Source organism: Aulonocara sp. 'chitande type north' Nkhata Bay, linkage group LG1 (assembly GCF_057382095.1).
Source record: "Aulonocara sp. 'chitande type north' Nkhata Bay isolate Kocher_YH1m ecotype deep benthic linkage group LG1, A_spYH_male_GT1.1, whole genome shotgun sequence".
Classification (NCBI taxonomy): Eukaryota; Metazoa; Chordata; class Actinopteri; order Cichliformes; family Cichlidae; genus Aulonocara; species Aulonocara sp. 'chitande type north' Nkhata Bay.
This window is the reverse complement of record NC_141344.1, coordinates 40,359,901-40,379,660: the sequence shown is the minus strand read 5'-3', so window position 1 is coordinate 40,379,660 and position 19,760 is coordinate 40,359,901. Positions and strand designations below refer to the sequence as shown.

General features: G+C 42.0%; 1 protein-coding gene across 1 annotated transcript; it reads left to right on the top strand.

The window, feature by feature from the left end:
- The first annotated feature begins 1,712 nt into the window (after positions 1–1,712).
- On the top strand, positions 1,713–15,643 carry rab11a (RAB11a, member RAS oncogene family). Its single transcript, XM_086296094.1, has 5 exons — positions 1,713–1,903; positions 10,024–10,219; positions 10,707–10,900; positions 11,241–11,321; positions 13,166–15,643. Exons 1-5 carry the CDS (start codon positions 1,864–1,866, stop codon positions 13,300–13,302), a joined length of 648 nt encoding a protein of 215 aa, XP_086152220.1. The 5' UTR covers positions 1,713–1,863; the 3' UTR covers positions 13,303–15,643.
- The last annotated feature ends 4,117 nt before the right edge of the window (positions 15,644–19,760 follow it).

The following is a 19,760-nucleotide window of genomic DNA, read 5'->3' as shown; positions in this document are numbered from 1 at the left end:
GTTATCCTTTCTCAAGACACGGAGTAAGTGCAGCCAGTGCAGGTCCGGGGGGACAAAGATATTGGTTGGGTGGCTTGGGGTACAGTCATAGATGTATAGGGCACACAGTAGGGGCTGAGAGCGTAGTCCTGTGAGGAAATCTTTGATCAAGGAGCAGGTGGCAGGGGGGTGTGGAGGTGGTCTAATTTGGATTCAGGATGTCTGGGATTATAGTGCTGAATTCTGAGCTGTAGTCCATGAAGAGGATCCTTATATAGCTCTTCCTGTTTTCAAGATGGGTCAGCGCTCTACAGATGGGTCAAGGGATGAGGGTAGACAGTCCCTGATGTGCAGCGACACTATCTGCTCGAAGCACTTCATGACTACAGACGTTAGGGCTATCGGTCTGTAGTCGTTGAGCCTGTGTAGACCAGACATTTTGGGGATGAGAACAGTAGTGGAGGCCTTCAGAGAGTGGTGTGAGTCAGGGAGAGGTTGAAGAGCCTGGTGAGGATCCCCCCAGTTGGTCAGCACATTTGTAGTTGGTGAGGGCTTGGATGCCTCTCCACACCTGGTGCAGGTTGTTATCAGTTAGGAAGCCCTCTGTCCTCCTCCTGTAAACCTCCTTGGCCTGTTTGATGCCCCTCCTCATGTTGACTGTAGCAGTGCTGTACAGGTAACTGTCTCCTCAGCCTGAATTACAAGTTCAACACAATGGACTCGAGTGAAGTGGATGCAGGAGGGTGACGAGATAGCCTAAAACATAGTTAAAAATGAGACAAGGAAGCAAAACTAAATGCAAAACAGAGGAGACATCTAGCTGTGCAAAATAAAATGGGCAGTAAACTTGTGGAACAGAGAAAAGACACTGGAAAAGCTAGACTAACCAAAACAGAAAGGATTACTTAATCAATATAAACACTCCATGTAAATATTTATTTAAAAATATTAATTAAAAACACTCAATACAAATGCAGTTAAATCAGCACAACATTTATTTTCAAATACAAAGAAATACAAAAAAATACATATCAGCTGGGCACTTTTCTGCTGACTAATAAACAAGCATATTTCCATTACTTTAGCTTGTTATTTAAACATTTTTTAACTATGATAAGATTTAAATTTTATATATTTGGTTTATTTGAAACTTTAATCTTCATCTTCACTGACCACAGTAAGCACACCATCTTTGATGGAGGGTTCATGTCTCCTGGCATTAAAGGTTGGAGAAGGTTGGGGGAGGGGCATTTATAGATTGGTGTTGATAGATTTTAAATTTGTAAAATGTTAAATGCAATTACCCATGACCATGCCGGATAGCTAGTTAGCTAGCACATTTACTATTAGCTAAAGTGGTTTTTGCTGCTGCTACTGAAGCGCAGAACACATGAATTTGGGACTTCTGAGGGTGCAGTTGAGCGCTTGCATTCACTGATCTGAGAGGTTGTAACCACAGAGTTATAGCTGTAAGCAGTTAAAAAATTAAATAAATAAATGAGTAAAAACTGAATTGCAAACATTAATCTACACATTTATGTATATTTTCTCTGTAACTATACATTTAAAGCGCAAGTGAAAATACAAGTTTACATTTTTTTTTTACACATTATCTCTTTTTTTGACAGCTCTCGCATTTTGCAACGTATTTACTTCCATATATCGGGCCTAAAGGAAAAGTTGATAGTTGGGACGTATATTTTTGACCACTAGATGTCTGATGTCAGAATTATGTCGTTTTTCTGCGGCAGCGAATGAGAAGAAGAAAATACGGAAGTACGGCTCCCAAACACATTCCCGTTGGAAGAGTAAAATACTGCAGATTGCCGTATTTGCTTTGAAACGAAGCATATCTTGGACTAAATATTCAATCTCAATAAGACGATGGGGACTAGAGACGATGAATACGATTATTTATTCAAAGGTAAAAATGTGAATTTCTCGTTAGTGTCGTAGCTTTTAGCCGATAAGCTAAACAGGCCAGCTGGTCAGCTGTCAGGCTAACTAAGCCAGCGTCAACCTTTGTGCTGTGGTTGATTTTCACCGAGCTTTCAGGAAATTGATTTGAGGGTGTATACCTCTAAACGGCCTTCACTTGAGGGTTGGCGTTATAGTGCTATTTTCTTTACGTACGGTGTATTGAAGTGATGGGGCGAAAAGAAAAGAACATTAGCTGTTAGCTACTGTTAGCTTGTTGATGGTAGGCGCGGACACGCCTAGCGTTAACCGTTATCACGTTATCTTAGGTCGAGCTTGACAAGCTACAGGAACTTGTGTGAGGATTGGAAAGAATGCGTTAAGAGCTGCTTCATGAACACGTGACCACAATTTTAAAAGTGACCCAAATCATTCTTTTCGCCATTATGTTATTTTTAAAGTATTTTTATTACTGTGAATGTGTAAAATTTGCTTAAAAAGTCAGGAAGATTACTATTACTATTTTTGTGTCATAACAATGCTTCTTGGTAATAAGTCGTGTACTGTTGGAATGCCTTTCTATTACTCCTTAAATGGTATCGCATGTTTGGGTTGCACCCATGAAGAACTATGCCAATGTCAAACAACTATCAACTCTTGTTTTGAGCTTCTGGTACGCCAGGTATGGACAATCTGATGTCTGATTAGCAGGGCATGAACCTGATCAGTCAACATGTTTGACTGATCTGGATGAGATCCATGTCATAGGGCAACTTCAAGTTGGTGTTTTACAAGACTAAGTTTCAGCATTATTTTTGAGTGAGTCCTAGTGCCATCTCCACATTGAAGGCCAGGTCCCATATGAGGGTGGATATCAGAGACAGGCTGTGCAGTCGGTGTCCCAACAAGACAACATCACAAACACACTGTCAGTGTGGTACTCAGTCTTCTACAGATTTGCAATCAAAGTTTGGAGGACAATATTTCTTATGGTTTTGTAACCAGACAACCTGGAACAGACTGCCATGACTGCCCTTCACTGTTAGTTTCATTTAGTGTTGATAATGGGTGCAGTTGAACCCTGAATGTGTATAGCAATGAGTCCAGATTGTGCTTACTGCAGTTGGCTCATAGTGTCAAGTGTCAGAGTATGGAGAGGATGTGGAGAACCCTGTGCTGATTTATGCACCGATACGGTGAAAGCTTTTGGTGGAGGCAGTGTGATGGTGAAGAGCAGCATCTTCCTCAGTGAAAAAACAAAGCTTCTGGTAATCTCAGTGGAGCTAGATATCAAGATGAGTTTCTGTAACCAGTGGCAATCCATATCTCCACAGTCTGGGAACAATCTCTGTCCTCCAAGACGCTTAACCCACACAGAGTGGAGTTTATCAGAGACTAAATCCAGAATATAGGTGTGGAGAGCATGGAATGACCTGCCAGCAGTCCTGATGTCAACACAGCTGAATGCTTGTGGCATCAGGATGGAGGGTGCTAGTCCTGCCAGAGTAACCAACACAACCACACTGGCTGCCTTGTAATAAATATGGGTTGAAGAATAGGATGCAATCCCACAGCAGTGTGTGACCAAGCATGAGGAGAAGATGAGGCTGTCGTGGCTGTTTGGTTCTTCCACATGCTACTGAAGTCTCTGTTAAATGAATAAATTGTGAAATTGCCGGTGTGTCTTGTTTCTTCACATTTTCAATCCAATAACTGAATAACGAGTCAGCAGCAGAATATGTCTGACGTTGGCATTGGAAGTTTTGGCAAGTTGTTATTGGTGTAACCCACATACTCACCTTTGTTACTTAACCCACAACTCTGTCTTCCTTTCACCATCAGGCAGCATTTAAGGGGAAATAAACAGGTTCTTTAATGGTTTAAGATTTATTGCCAGGCAACATTCTTCCATTAAAGAAATAATGAACCGAACACTAATTTCATTACTTTCTGTGCTAAGTTATATATTTGTACCCACACTAGTTTCTGTGATAGGCCAACATCTTTATTTTTTAAAGATTTAGTGGCTTTTTTTGAACAACCAACAACCTATGAGATAAACAGCAGACTTTCACATATGGTAAAATTCACTTTAGATATTTGGGATCCCACCACTCTCCTCATTTTGCTGTCACATTCCTGTTTATAAAATTTGCCTTATCCTGCTGTGTGCTTTTGAGGTCCCAGTTGAAGCTGTCACAAAATTATTAACACGCTTTATGAGTTGTTTTTTCTGTATTCGTTGCAGTATGATGACTACTAACAAAGTTCAAGACAGACAGGCTTTCTCTGCCTTTGCTTGTTCAACAAAACCTCATTGAAGTTTTCAGGCGGGTGACCTCATACCTTTCCCTATTGAAGATAACAGGAATCACAGAGTTGATTATCAGCTTTCTCTGTTACACCGGGCTTTCTGCTTCAGGATCTGTGCATGCTCACAGAAAAATGGGTGTTTTGTAGGTTATGATTCTTCTTTTGGGTAGAAAAGGATCCCCAAGATTGCTGCCTGTGCTACTCAAAACATTATTATGACTTCTAAGGTGACGGCTGCACATTAGAGCGCTTTAAACTGAACATATTGTGTGAGGTTATATATGTGCACATGTCTGGGATCAGTCCAAAGTATCTACCCAACAGTCGTTGCATTTTTCTTTTATGTTCCTGTGGTTGGAACATGATTAACAGTGAAGGCCACCATAAAGGCCCTGCAGTGGGAAAACATCCTCATAACATCCCAGAATTTCATAAAACACGAACCGCTTTGTTCTCTTACAGTAGAAACATGGCTAGGCTTTTTGAAAATTGTTGTTTTTCTAATCTATGTGGGCCTATCGTGCTCCCAAAGACTGAAAATGAACAGCTGCAGATGTTTTTTTTGAATTTGTGTGCATCTGTTTTAGGCCTTTATCTGTAGTGGACTTGCTTATTGTCAGATTTCTGCTGGAGTAGGCTCTAATCCTACCGGCATCACCAGAAAACACTGATGCTAACTAGTTTGTAGAAAATGGATATGATGTTAGGCGTGGATATTACTAAAGAATATCACACAAGAGTAGTAATGCTAAGTTAGGCCTAGCAATTTAAAGACTTTTACAAAAGTTTACATTGTGTAATTTAAGGTAATGAATTAAAACCCAAATGTCAAATAGTTTTATCGCAGCTCTAGTTTTCACATAAGTGTAATTATTGGCTATGAGCTGTGTTTAGCTGATGAGATGAGCTCCAGGAATATTTCTGATGATTGTGTTATTTTATGCAGAGGCTGCATTGCAATTATTGCTGGGAAGGGTTTCATTTTAATGTGAAAAATACAAGGTTCATTTTGACTTAAATATTATTTCTTTTGTAACAGAAGTCAAACATGTACTGCAACATTACGTATATTGTTTATTTTAAATAAGTACAGTTTAACAGTGTAACTGTTTCTTCACCATCTCCCAGTTGAACTTTCACACTGCTAGACTGCAGCTACACCTTATGTACATTCTGTGGTGGTCATTTCATTTCTGTAATCCTGTATTTTCTGTATATAAGATTTAGATTGGTTATTATATTGTTGGTTTATATACAGTGGGGCAAAAAAGTATTTAGTCAGCCACCGATTGTGCAAGTTCCCCCACCTAAAATGATGACAGAGGTCAGTAATTTGCACCAGAGGTACACTTCAACTGTGAGAGACAGAATGTGAGAAAAAAATCCATGAATCCACATGGTAGGATTTGTAAAGAATTTATTGGTAAATCAGGGTGGAAAATAAGTATTTGGTCAATAACAAAAATACAACTCAATACTTTGTAACATAACCTTTGTTGGCAATAACAGAGGTCAAACGTTTACTATAGGTCTTTACCAGGTTTGCACACACAGTAGCTGGTATTTTGGCCCATTCCTCCATGCAGATCTTCTCGAGAGCAGTGATGTTTTGGGGCTGTCGCCGAGCAACACGGACTTTCAACTCCCGCCACAGATTTTCTATGGGGTTGAGGTCTGGAGACTGGCTAGGCCACTCCAGGACTTTCAAATGCTTCTTACGGAGCCACTCCTTTGTTGCCCGGGCGGTGTGTTTTGGATCATTGTCATGTTGGAAGACCCAGCCTCGTTTCATCTTCAAAGTTCTCACTGATGGAAGGAGGTTTTGGCTCAAAATCTCACGATACATGGCCCCATTCATTCTGTCCTTAACACGGATCAGTCGTCCTGTCCCCTTGGCAGAAAAACAGCCCCATAGCATGATGTTTCCACCCCCATGCTTCACAGTAGGTATGGTGTTCTTGGGATGCAACTCAGTATTCTTCTTCCTCCAAACACGACGAGTTGAGTTTATACCAAAAAGTTCTACTTTGGTTTCATCTGACCACATGACATTCTCCCAATCCTCTGCTGTATCATCCATGTGCTCTCTGGCAAACTTCAGACGGGCCTGGACATGCACTGGCTTCAGCAGCGGAACACGTCTGGCACTGCGGGATTTGATTCCCTGCCGTTGTAGTGTGTTACTGATGGTGACCTTTGTTACTTTGGTCCCAGCTCTCTGCAGGTCATTCACCAGGTCCCCCCGTGTGGTTCTGGGATCTTTGCTCACCGTTCTCATGATCATTTTGACCCCACGGGATGAGATCTTGCGTGGAGCCCCAGATCGAGGGAGATTATCAGTGGTCTTGTATGTCTTCCATTTTCTGATGATTGCTCCCACAGTTGATTTTTTCACACCAAGCTGCTTGCCTATTGTAGATTCACTCTTCCCAGTCTGGTGCAGGTCTACAATACTTTTCCTGGTGTCCTTCGAAAGCTCTTTGGTCTTGGCCATGGCGGAGTTTGGAGTCTGACTGTTTGAGGCTGTGGACAGGTGTCTTTTATACAGATGATGAGTTCAAACAGGTGCCATTCATACAGGTAACGAGTGGGGGACAGAAAAGCTTCTTACAGAAGACGTTACAGGTCTGTGAGAGCCAGAGATTTTCCTTGTTTGAGGTGACCAAATACTTATTTTCCACCTTGATTTACGAATAAATTCTTTACAAATCCTACCATGTGGATTCATGGATTTTTTTTTCACATTCTGTCTCTCACAGTTGAAGTGTACCTCTGGTGCAAATTACTGACCTCTGTCATCATTTTAGGTGGGGGAACTTGCACAATCGGTGGCTGACTAAATACTTTTTTGCCCCACTGTACCTTTGTGTGTGTGTGTATGTACACAGCGCTCCCTCGTTTATCGCGGGAGTTAAGTTCTAAAAATAACCCATGATAGGTGAAATCTGCGAAGTAGGCAACTTTATTTTTAGTTATTATCAGTTATTCTAGATGTTTTAAGGTGGTGAAACCCCTCACTACACACTTAATACACTTTTCTCAGACAGGCGTGAACATTTTCACACTTTTCTCTCTTGTTTAAACTCTCAAAGTTCAAACCAAAGGCTCCTGCAAGTGACGACGTTTTGTCAACATTGTTGTTTGTTAGGGAGAAAACGTACAAACATACAGTACAGCATTTCAGAGTTACACTGCCAGCCACTGAACAATTCTGTACTGTACAGGAGGCACAGCACGAGATTGATTGACAATGGTCTACAGTAGGGATGGGTATCGTTTAGGTTTTATCCAATACCGGTGCCAAACCGGTACTTTTGAAACGGTGCCGGTTAGGGCTGAACGATTATGGAAAATAATCTAATTGCGATTTTTTGCCCCAATATTGCGATTGCGATGCGATATGCGATTATTTTTTAAGGTCTTTGTCTTCTGTATTATTAAACAAAGACAAGCAATACATCATATAGTATGGCCAATACTATATTACATAAATTTTAAACTGTTCTTTCCTGGAAGACAGACCTCTGTTATGATGACATGAGGTGATGCATGAACTGATGACTGACATTTTTATTTAACTTCTTCAATCACAACAGTATATTTGAACATACACAATAGTTTATTTTTAGCTTACAAACATCTGAGCATAAAGTGCTGACAAGGAACCCTGGTGTAAACATTAAAATGAAAGTCAGTACAATGTGCAGATTGCAGAAATATACATAAAAAAAAATCAGTGGCTTTACCACACTCAGTTTTTCGACATCTGTGAACTACTAGACAGTCATTCAATTACAAAATAATATTAAATAAATAAAACTAATAAATAAAAAATACACACATCTTACTGATCTCTGCAGTCAGTAACATTACACATAAAGTGCAAACATAATAGCAATTGTATAAACACACACACAAACACGCCTTTAAAGTTTAAAGGCGTGAAATTGGACGGTCTAGTTCTGATTAGCGTCACCGCTGTCTCGGTGGAGTTTAATAAACTCGGCCGTCTGCTTCTTGCTATCTAAAATATAACCAGACACTGGTGTAAATTCTCGACTGTCTCATACTTCTGTTTAATAAGTTTTCTGTTTGACGTTTAGTCAGCTGTGTGAAAACCAAGGAGGAACCCACCCGGGGGATTAATAAAGTTTTATTTTATCTAATCTAATAACTTTAATCTCAGCCAAACCGATTTACTCACGAACAAACAAAACACTGAAAAAAGCCCAACAATAACATTTTTAGGTTGTCTAAGTGACTTATATATTACGTTTAACCCGAGCAGCGAAACTCCGCGGTGATCTGAAAATGATGTGCCGGGAGTTGTGCCGTTCTCGGCCGCATCAGTAACCCTCGAGCTCCCGGCTAGCTGTCGAGCTGGTGGGTAGCAGACGCCTCTGAAAACGTCGAAGCACTTTTGCAAATATGGGATATCTTGATAAACCGAGCAGATATTTGATGTTTACACAGCTACTTTCTCGCCTGAAAATATGTTAAAAGTTTATTTTGTGACCCAGAAAGATTAGTATGAGTAATTTTAAAACTTAGTAGCGGCCGCCATTGTTGGAAACTGGAGTTTGGCTGGGCCGCGCTATGAATTCTGGGATATGGTAGTAATTTGGACAGCCTTCGGCGCGTCGCTGTGACGTAATCGGTCTACAAATGCGGCCTCAGGAGGATGCAGCCCATGAATTTGGACATGTCCAGAGTATAATCGCAGCCTTTGCGGTTAGAAAATTGCACTTGATCATGTCGCGATATTATCGCAAATGCGATATATCGTTCAGCCCTAGTGCCGGTGCTCAAACGGTGCTCAAACCGGTGCTTAAGGAATGGAGAACACAAAATTGGTCCAAAAACCTCTCATGTTTAACTGTTTTCCACTAAAGCGCTATACAAATGCAGGCCATTTACCATTTTTCTTTGGTCATTTTAGCCTTTTTGGCCAGGGTGAAGCGAGTATCTGCCATCAAACAAGAGGACAGCCGCATGTAGCTATGATGATGTTTGCTAGTTCACCTTACATGCATTAATGTAATAACGTGGTTAGCCTACTCAACGTAAATTACACACGAACAACATTAAGCTACTCACGCAGACAAGAACGGCTGCTGCTGCATCATCATCCTCATCATTTCTGCTACACTGGCAGGGCTCTTGGGGGATGTTGCATAACAGGCAACCCACCCGCAGTAGATGTGCTCAGTGTGAGGTCTCGCAGCAAGCTATCAAATACGGCGCATTTCTCGGCTTTTAAAAAAAACTGCTATGCGTCGCCAGGTGTTTCATCGGATTCGAGGTGTTACCTCCTTTGACAGTATCACAGTATCAGCTTAAAGCACTTGTTGCTGCTGAGTTTGCATCTTTTGCTGTGAAGTACAGCCAGACTTTTGACCGCTTTGCCTTGGACATTTTTAATCTGTAGCTCTGCTCTAAAAGAACGTACGTACCTGGGCCCGCCTACTACGCTCGCAAAGGTAAAATGATTGGCTAGAATTCAAAGTGTATGACATCTCAGGGAAAAAAAGCACCGAAATGTGCGCTGCTTTTCGGTCTGGTTACTACCGTTTATGTCAGAAAACGGGATGGGTACACCGGTACCCATCCCTAGTCTACAGCCAACCGCGTTATAGCGAGGGACCACTGTGTGTGTGTGTGTGTGTGTGTGTGTGTGTGTGTGTGTGTGTGTGTAAAAACATGGATGGAATAAGTTCTGTGGACTTTATATTGACCATCTTTTATACCGGTATCATTTTACTGTTTTCTTGCCCAGATTCAGTTACGTTGCATTTTCTCCATTGTGTGATTCAGTGGTCCTTATTGGGGATTCGGGTGTGGGAAAGAGTAACCTGTTGTCCCGCTTCACCCGCAATGAGTTCAACCTGGAGAGCAAGAGCACCATTGGAGTCGAGTTTGCCACGCGGAGTATCCAGGTGGATGGCAAGACGGTGAAGGCCCAGATATGGGACACAGCGGGCCAGGAGCGTTACCGAGCCATAACCTCAGCGTGAGTATAACAGCGACTGCCAGAGGAGGATTCACGTCTAGATCTCTTGTTATATATCAGTGAATTTATTTTATTAAGTTAATAACCACCAGTGTTACTTATTTAATAATTCCATCAGATGAGTTGGATATTTCAAGGGAAAATTGTTATCCAAAAAACATCCACAGTTCTCCACTCTCAAAAACCAAGTAAATTTCTTGGAATATTAATATTTTTTTACTCAAAAAAACCCAAAACAAAGTCAATAAGTTGAGCTGATGTAAAAATCTTACAGTTTCTCGAGGAAATGATGTGTTGTGGGCTGATGTAGTTCAATGACTGTTCAGTTGTTGGAAAATCATGACCATAGCTAATATTGACCGAACAATAAACCACAGCCCTCCAACATACCCCTCAGCACCTGCACACACAGTGTTCAGGTTTGTTTCAGCTCTCACTGCGACAGTGTAATAACGAGTGTGTCCATGTGCACATGGCTCTGATGCAGATACTACCGTGGGGCCGTTGGTGCTCTCCTGGTCTATGACATTGCCAAGCATTTAACTTATGAGAATGTGGAGCGCTGGCTGAAGGAGCTGAGGGATCACGCTGACAGCAACATTGTTATCATGCTGGTGGGCAACAAGAGTGACCTGCGCCACCTCAGGGCTGTTCCCACTGATGAGGCCCGGGCTTTTGCTGGTGAGACATCCTTTTCTGTTACCTTGTGGAATAAAGTGTCTATTAAGTATCACAATTACACAGAAATCTCATGATAGAATACCCTAAATGGCAATTCTAGAGCCTGAAATCTTGTAAAAATTCTAAATATTAGAACTATGCTCTGAGGATCAATGCATTAGTGATACTAGTAATAAGACCCATCTTTCATTTGCTGTGCTACACAGTGAAGTAATTCTGTGTAACTGTGTGTGGTGCACACATTCAGATAAACCTGTGTAATGGCTCAGACTGACTCATTGTTTGTGAAAATGCTACATATATGATCTGTTCATAATGATTGTTCCGCTTTGCCCCGCAGAGAAGAATGGCTTATCTTTTCTGGAGACATCGGCTTTGGACTCCACCAATGTAGAGACGGCCTTCCAGACCATTCTGACAGGTGTGTGATGTGTGTGCACCTTTAGACTCCTGTCCTTTCACAGGTCACCATAAGGTAAAAAATACCCATCAAGTAACACACTGTTGGCCACTGATATCTGAGGGAATGCTGCCCAGTTGAACAGGTGTCTTTGTTATCAAGAGCTGTCACTTTTATGAGGCCGGTCACAGTGTGAGGAAGTTTGGTGCCAAGTGAACTTCTGCTGCTGGGAGTAAACAGAGTTGACCCCACAGCCTTTCTGGACTCACTTTATGTCATAGTGGGTTGTTTACAGTTTTTATGGGGATTATCCAGGCAAATATTTTGTTTTAGTGTGTGTGTGTGTGTGTGTGTGTGTGTGTGTGTCAGACTGTAAACTAGGGTTGGGCGATATGTAAAAATTTTCCAACCAACAATCATCAGTCCAATAATCGCTGATGGGCGATATGTTAACGCATGCGCAGACTTTTTGATGGGCCGAGCAATGTAATCATGCACAGACTGATTTGCAAACTGATTTCCCCCCCAAAAAATTAGGCCTGTCGGCATTAACGCGGTCATTGCGTTAACGTGATTACAATTTTCAACGAGCTCAACCCATCTGGAGCACAGACTGAACAAACTTTGGAGAAACTGCCGAAATCCGTTGACAGAGACATTTCAGGGATTTTGAGCCAGTCTGCGCTGCAGATACGTTAATTGTAAATCGCATCAGTCATGGCGACGGCGCGTTAACACTAAAAAAATATAAAGTCACCAATTTGGGATGAAAGACGTAAGCCTAAGGATGTAACCAAAGCAGCGTGTCACGTGTGCAGACGTATAGTGTGAGCAAAGTACTCAGACTAACCTGCACAGCATGTACGTGTCCACCATCCGGTGAGTATGCTAGGCTATCGCCCGCTTCTGCAGCTCCATCGACGAGCATCTGGGCGCACTCTGAGGAGGGGGCGTTTGCTCGCAGATGAAAGAGGGTGCTGTTAAAACAGCGCTGTTTTTTCTTCTGTTGACTGCTTCTATTAGCGCCATCATTATTAGCAAACTTACTGATGGGCAGACAAATAAATAAATCGCCTGTTTAAAAACAATCGTCGATATATTCGCCCAACCCTACTCTAAACATATTTCTGTTGAAAAGTTGAGCACTTTGATTTAGATTTGATGGGTACTGACTCTCTTTTGGCATCAGCTTCCAGTGGCCGTTAGAGTAACTGCAGTTTTCCATCGGAGATTGCTCTTTGGTTGTGTTCATACTTTAAATGTGTAATTGTACTTAAAGTGAACAACAAACGTGATACTCGGGTTTTAGATTTTTTTCTCTCCATAGAGTACCGAGCACAATGACACTCAGTGCTCTCTGCTAGAATCCAATCACAGTTGGTTTACTCTGATTAAATACTGTTTCGCCTTCTGTTTAATGTTTGCAGGTTGCAACTAACTACTTTTCTGCAGGAACATATTTGCACAGTGTTTTTAATAACATGTGACACTGGGGAATAAAATGCATGCATGGTATTTGTTAGATAACACTGTGTGATGACCAGAAAGTAGGTGTGATCTACATCCTGGTCACAGGACGACAGTACTTGGAAGAGGCGGAGCCAACATTTAAAGCTCGATTGATTTTCAGCTAGACACTTACGGGATGTTATGAAAGTTTTAAAAGAGTCTCTTTCAGTGATAGTTGTAGTAATGACTTACATGATGAGAAAAGTCGGCCATTGTTTTTTTGGCTGCCATGCTTCCTGTTAGTCAGCTGCATGGAGGAATTACACGCCTTCCATAAGAATAATTTGTTTTGTCACATGTCTATCATCTATCAACTTGACGCATTACTTTTCTTCTCCTCCTCGTCCTCCCATCAGAGATTTACCGTATCGTCTCCCAGAAGCAGATGTCGGAGCGCCAGGAGAGCGACATGTCTCCCAGCAACAACGTGGTTAATATCCAGGTGCAGCCCACTGAGAACAAACCAAAGATGCAGTGCTGTCAGAACATCTAGCCCAGCCTCAGATCCGCTACTATCTCTCCCCCCAATTCCCCCATTTCTCCCTGTCCTTTCCTCCCTCGATCCCCATCAACCTTAAGCCCCGCCCTCGGATAATAGACTGCCTCGACATACTGTTTGGCGTGTGGGGAATGAGCCGCAGCTTCGAAGCCGTGACCTGATCTCTGCACCTACCTCCTCCTGTTAACCCTATTCTTCCCCTTCCCCCGGTAAATATTATCCCAGTTTAGGATGAACCCATGTGGGGCGGCCCTCCCTAAGCAGAGCCCCGTTGTCTTTAGACTACTGCAGGACAGCAAGCAGCAGGCATTTCATATCACGTTAGATTTCATTACTGCAGATGCGCTGACATGTCACAAAAATGTCTTAATATATGAATGTGATTCGTTTTCTTCTTCTCAAGCTCAGTGCTCCAGTTGATTTCTCCACCTTTTTTAATGTCTTGTATCATATATCTGCTACTAAATCTGAATTTAAAGCTTTGCCTCTGTTATTTTAGCGCCCCTCACCTCCTCTTTAGTGCAATGTACTGTTTTGGAAACTACGTGGATGTATCGAGCACATTGCGGACGTTTGCTCCGGTAGTGTCATGCTGTTTGATGTGATTTCTGTGAAAATGACGCCGGACTCTTTTACATTTGTTGAGCTTCAGTTAGTGGAAAGGCCAGGGGAGTGTAGCTAGCATGTGGCGCGCAGCCTGGTAAACTTTGTCGGCATCGTCACTGCATTTGCAGCAGGTGACGGGTTCGTGACAGCGTGCCGAAGATGGACCTCTGACGTCCAGGTGGTTGACTTGAACTGGACTAAATGTGGAACACTATCATCATTTTAGGAACCCTGAACAGGAAGCCTGTGCATTTGAATCATCATGTTCTATTTTAAGTGGCTGCATACAGAGTTACTCATGCTCACGTTGAACGGGACTGAATACAGAATAAATCTAGCAGGCTTTTTTGCTCAGCATTAAGAAAACATGCATTAATTTCCAACATATTTGACCACTATGCAGAAACTAGCACATGGCTGTTTGGGTTTTTTCCTATAATGCGACTTCTATAGCAAGTGAAGGAAAAAGAAGTATGAGTAAAGTAGCTGATAGCAGTCTTGTATGACATTCCTATTATAGTCAGTAATCTTATAATGTGAAGTTTCCTGTTGTCTAGCCAATTCTGCTTTGCATGTAACCACAGTACTGTAGTTAAGACACACTGAGAAAGATGTTTTTCAAGGTTTGATTTGCTTACTAAATCATGCACTTAAGTGTAAGAGCTGATCTAGTAAACATGCTTACTTATTTAGGATTAGGCTTTTGCTGCACATACAAAATTTGGACCTCTTTTGCCAGTTTGGGACACCGGGTCTGTTTAAGAACCAAAAAGTGACGTGGAGTCTGAACCGAACCTAATTTAGTGTGAAGTTGCTCCTCTGGCAAACAACAAAAATCAGCGGCTTAAGCTTCTGGCCAACTTACGAATGCCTCCTCGACCTGTGGAGACCGCTTCTCATACGCTCACTAACAGCTCACCGTCGTGTCCGCCGCCTCATTAACCAAGCTTTGTGTGTCTCTCGAGGAGGAGGACAGCCATGTTGCCCCTGTCACATAAAGCCTACGCACACCAAGCTGCCTCTGACTTCAACACAATGCATGGCTTTGTGTACGACTGCACCTCCACATTGTATCGCCTTATGTAGCTAACATTGTCATTACCGTTTATGAAATCTTGATGGTTGGTTAGGCTTGGCTAACGAATACAACATGCTTAACGAGTTAGCTCAGTTTAATCCGCTAACTGGCAGGCTCCTGCTAAAAGCCTTCAAGCTGAAATTTCAGGTTATCGCAGACATATACAAAGCTCGAACTTGGTGTATGTGTCTAGCAGAAGAGGGTAAATGGGTAACTCCAGAATGTGTGAGCTTTAGCTGGCCGTGCCAATGGCGTTTTATCGAACAGACGGCACTGTCCACTGGGCCTCTCCAGACTTGACAGCAGGAAATCTGTGGACAAAGCAATTTCTTTCTTCTGACAATATGATTTCTTGTTTCATGTACCTTTGTCTTCATTTTTCCCTGTGTGTGTATGTGTGTGTGTTTCTTTGTTTTTTTTAAATATGTGTTTTGATTTCTTTCTTTTTTTAACTATTGAATTCTATAACTGACTGTAATTTCAGTGTAAACACATAAGTGAGAAATTATGTCATTTCAATGAATTTGGAGCGTTAAATATGAGAACGGGTCAAAATGAACGGTTTTGTTCTGTACAGATTGATAAATTGTACAATTGTGTCTATATCTTAAGTTATCAATTCATCTTAATAAAGCGCACCGGTCAAAAAGCTTTCTGGATTTTACTTTTTTTTTAATTGTAGATTTTTATTGTACTGTGAAGTCTTACTGCCGTCAGGTATAACATTATGGCCACTGACAGGTGACGTGAATACTACTGATCATCTCATCATAGTGTCAGTGAACATTTTTCCCTCAGAGTTACGTTAGAAACAGGAAAAATGGGTAAGCATAAGAATTTGAGCGGGTTTGACGATGGCCACATTGTGATGGTTAGATCTGTGTGACCTTTGAGCCTAGGTCATCAGCTACATGACTGGGCTTCCAAACTGAAGCTCTTGTGTTGCCAGCCAGTGGTCAGTATACTGACGTCAGATCTCAACGTTGGTTCTATGACATCGCCTGATATTGACTAAACATTGTTTCAATGTTTCCTTGCTATCTGTGTAGCTTTTTAAAATGTCCAAAAAAGGAACAGTGGTGGCGTAAAGCTTTTTTATGCATGTGAGGAGCAAAGGCTGGTGCAATTCAATCGATGAACTGCTCTGGCTCAAAATGCAGAAAAGTTATGCTGGTTTTAATCAAAAGCTGTCAGGACACACCGTGCACAGCAGTTTGTTGTGTATGGGGCTGCAGAGCCGCAGACCAGTCAGGGTGCCTGCGCCGAAATATCCACTGCAGAAAGTGGCAACAATGGGCACACGAGCATCGGGACTGGACCATGGTCCGAGCATTGAGGCCTGGGCTGATGAATCACACTTTCTTTTACTTCACAGGATGGCTAGGTGTGTGTGTGTCGCACACCTGGGGAACACCTGGCACTATGGGAAGAAGGCAAGCCGGCGGAGGCAGTGTGATTCTTCATGGCTTCGGCATCTTTCAGCAGGATAATGCATCTTGCTACGAAACAAAAAAGACAAATTCAATCCAGTTAAGGAAGTCCAATACATGGAGGCTCTACCTGGCAACTTAAAGAATCTGTTGCTAACGTCTTGGTGCCAGATACCACAGCATATCTTCAAGGGTCCGGTGGACTCCATGACTTGATGGGTCACAGCTGTTTTGGCAGTAAAACAGCCGTCTGTTTTTGCTTTATAAAGCATTTATAAATGAAATTGAAAGTACAGTTATTTTCTCAATAGAAAAATGACACAGACAAAGCACAAAGAGATGCAGAACATAAAAATATTTATTTCCAGATGCAAACAGAACACTGTAATGTAGGTAGGGTCAGAGTAATAATATGATCTCTCTCTCCAGCGTGTCCTGGGTCTGCCCCGGGGCCTCCTGGTGGGACATGCCCGGAACACCTCGACCAGGAGGCGCCCAGGAGGCATCCTTGTCAGATGCTCGAACCACCTCAACTGGCTTCTTTCGATGTGGAGGAGCAGCGGCTCTACTCTGAGCTCCGTCCGGATGTCCAAACCCCTCACCCTATCTGTAAGGGAGACACCAGCTACGCTTTGGAGGAAGCTCATTTCCGGCGCTTGTATCCGCAGTCTCGTTTTTCTGGTCCCTACCCACTGCTCGTGACCATAGGTGAGGGTGGTGACGTAGATCGACCGGGAAATTGAGAGCTTGGCTTTTACACTCATATTTATTCAATACAGTAACAATACAGTAACAGTTTTACAGGTTAGAGATTTTAAAATTCCATAGAAATGACCACTGAAGTATTAAGTTAGTAGTAAACTAAGGAAAGGAGACTAATTAAACCAAAAATAATGAATGTTTTAGTTTGACCCCAGTCCCATCCACTAACAAAGGAGGCTTGTCTGTGTTATTTTTCTGTTGTGAAGATAGCTGAGACTTGTTTGATGAAGAGTGAAGTATTTAGCCTTTAGCACAGTATTAACCCTTTCACGCATAGCGGTCACGACAGTGGACAGCTATTCAAAGGCTGTTTTCTTGCACTTGTGTCAGTGTTGATGGCATACTTGCACATAAACCACTACATTGGACATGTGTCACTCCATACCAGTGGCGGTCCTAGCCTGTTTGGCGCCCTGGGCGAACACTCCCTCTGGCGCGCATATTAAACATATTAAGGATTGCACATTAACATAAAACTGTTGTCGGAACCATACTGAATTTCACCAGAGAAACAAACACACACACACACACATATGAAGAGAGAGAGAGAGTATGCATAGTATGCAAACGGCTACCAAACAGCCATCATAATCTGTCATACAATGAGAACAGGACAAATCAACTGACAATGACTCATTAATATTGTGCTGAACACAGTCCAAAAGATTCAATAAGCTACATCAGTGTCTACTGTTTACTATCATAGCCAAGTGGCTAACGAATGTAAACGGAAGTTTTCGCTATCCCTACTAATTGATGTTATCTTGTTGTATCTGTTGTGGTCAGTGCCATCCTCTATGCTGTTGCATGCTGGGGCAGCAGGTCGAGGGTCACAGATGCCAACAGGCTAAATTAACTGATCCAGAGGGCCAGTAATGTTGTGGGGATGGAGCTGGTTAGGGTGGTGTCTGAGAGGCAGATGTTGTCCAAGATAAAGACAATGTTGGATAATACCTCCCACCCACTCCATGACATGCTGGCTAGTCACCGGAGCACGATCAGTGAGAGACTGAGGTCACCAAAAAGCACCACTGAACGACACAGGAAGTCATTCCTGTCTGTGGTCATCTCCCTGTACAACTCCTCCATCTAACACACTGTAAACACTGCAACAGTTTCACCCTTTTTGCACACACTCTTTTCTGCTCTGTAATATTCTTCTCAATTTTCTTGATATTTATTTATAATCACCTCTGTTAATCCTTGATGCTTATAATTGACTGATCTGTATATATTAGTGTTATTTCTTAAATGTGTAAAATCTGTAACATAATGTATTATTTGGAGTTTAGTCTGTTACTATTTTTTACCATTTCTTCTTGGAGCAACTGTAATCCACATCCTTTCCTTAGGGATTCATAAAGTAATCATAATATGATTCTGATTGTTTCAGGATGACCTGCCCTTATCCAATCACACGTCTGCTTACCTGCATCTTTTGCTCGTTTCTCTTCTTTTTTCTCTTTTTTCTAAACTGAGCACCTGATGGCTTTGAACTTTTCTTGTCCATTTTCCATTGGTTTTACTTTTGCACTCCAGTATCCATCCGCCAACCTAATAGACCTACACCTTAGTTCACAGAATCGCTTTGTCTATGGCTGGGGTCGGCAACCTGCGGCTCCGGATTCGCATGCGGCTCTTTAGTCTTCATACTGCGGCTCCAAGTGGTTTGGAAAAAAATTATAAGTATTTAACTGAAGTGTATTTTATTTGTGTTAGTTCTTTTTAAACTTGTAGTTCTAAATTGGAAGATTATTGTGATCTTGAAATACAAAAATAAAATTATATGTTTTATATGATCTCGGACATGTGAAAAAAGTATGTCCTTTTTGACCACAAATTCACTTTCATTTGGACATATTTTAGCTTTATGTCCCAGATTTCCGCATCGTGGGACATTCTTTTACTTGATGATCAGAAGCCTGGCAAATAAAGCATCTAGCCGCTTGGATAGATAACACGACCATTGTACGGGCCCAGAGAGATGGAATTGGGGATATGGATGAAATGTCCATCTTCATCTCTCCGAAGACGAACTTTAAACTTCCGTACCCATAATTTGTCCCTCGGTTTAATAGGTGGATGTAACACCTCACGATATCTTTTCAAATATAAGTCGATGCCATGATCAGGGATTCTTCCTGTCCAGAATTTGACCACAAGGGTGGTCATTTCAATTTGAAGAGATGATTCTACTGTCCACTCTTTCCATTTTGGTTGGCCAGAGTTTGAAGCAACAATCTCCATGAAACATCGAAGAGGAGCTTCCTGGAAAAAACACAGTTCAAAGTCCCTTCTGTTTGGGAGAGAGATGAAAGAGTAAATGTCCGAGGATTCACCCAAGAGGACTGAAAAAGCAATTCCTCCGCAACATAATCTCTAGTGGGAAGTTCTCCTTCTCCAACATATTTCAATCTGACTCATAAATTGCCAAACTTGGAGGCATAGGGTGCAGGAGTATAGGGCGGCATGATAGATTCTGAGACAGGGCACAGTAGGAGCAGATGGGCAAGGATAAACTAAGAGTTCCCTCCCTTACCCCTTCCACTCGTTTTGGCTGTTCAGAAACGAAAGGA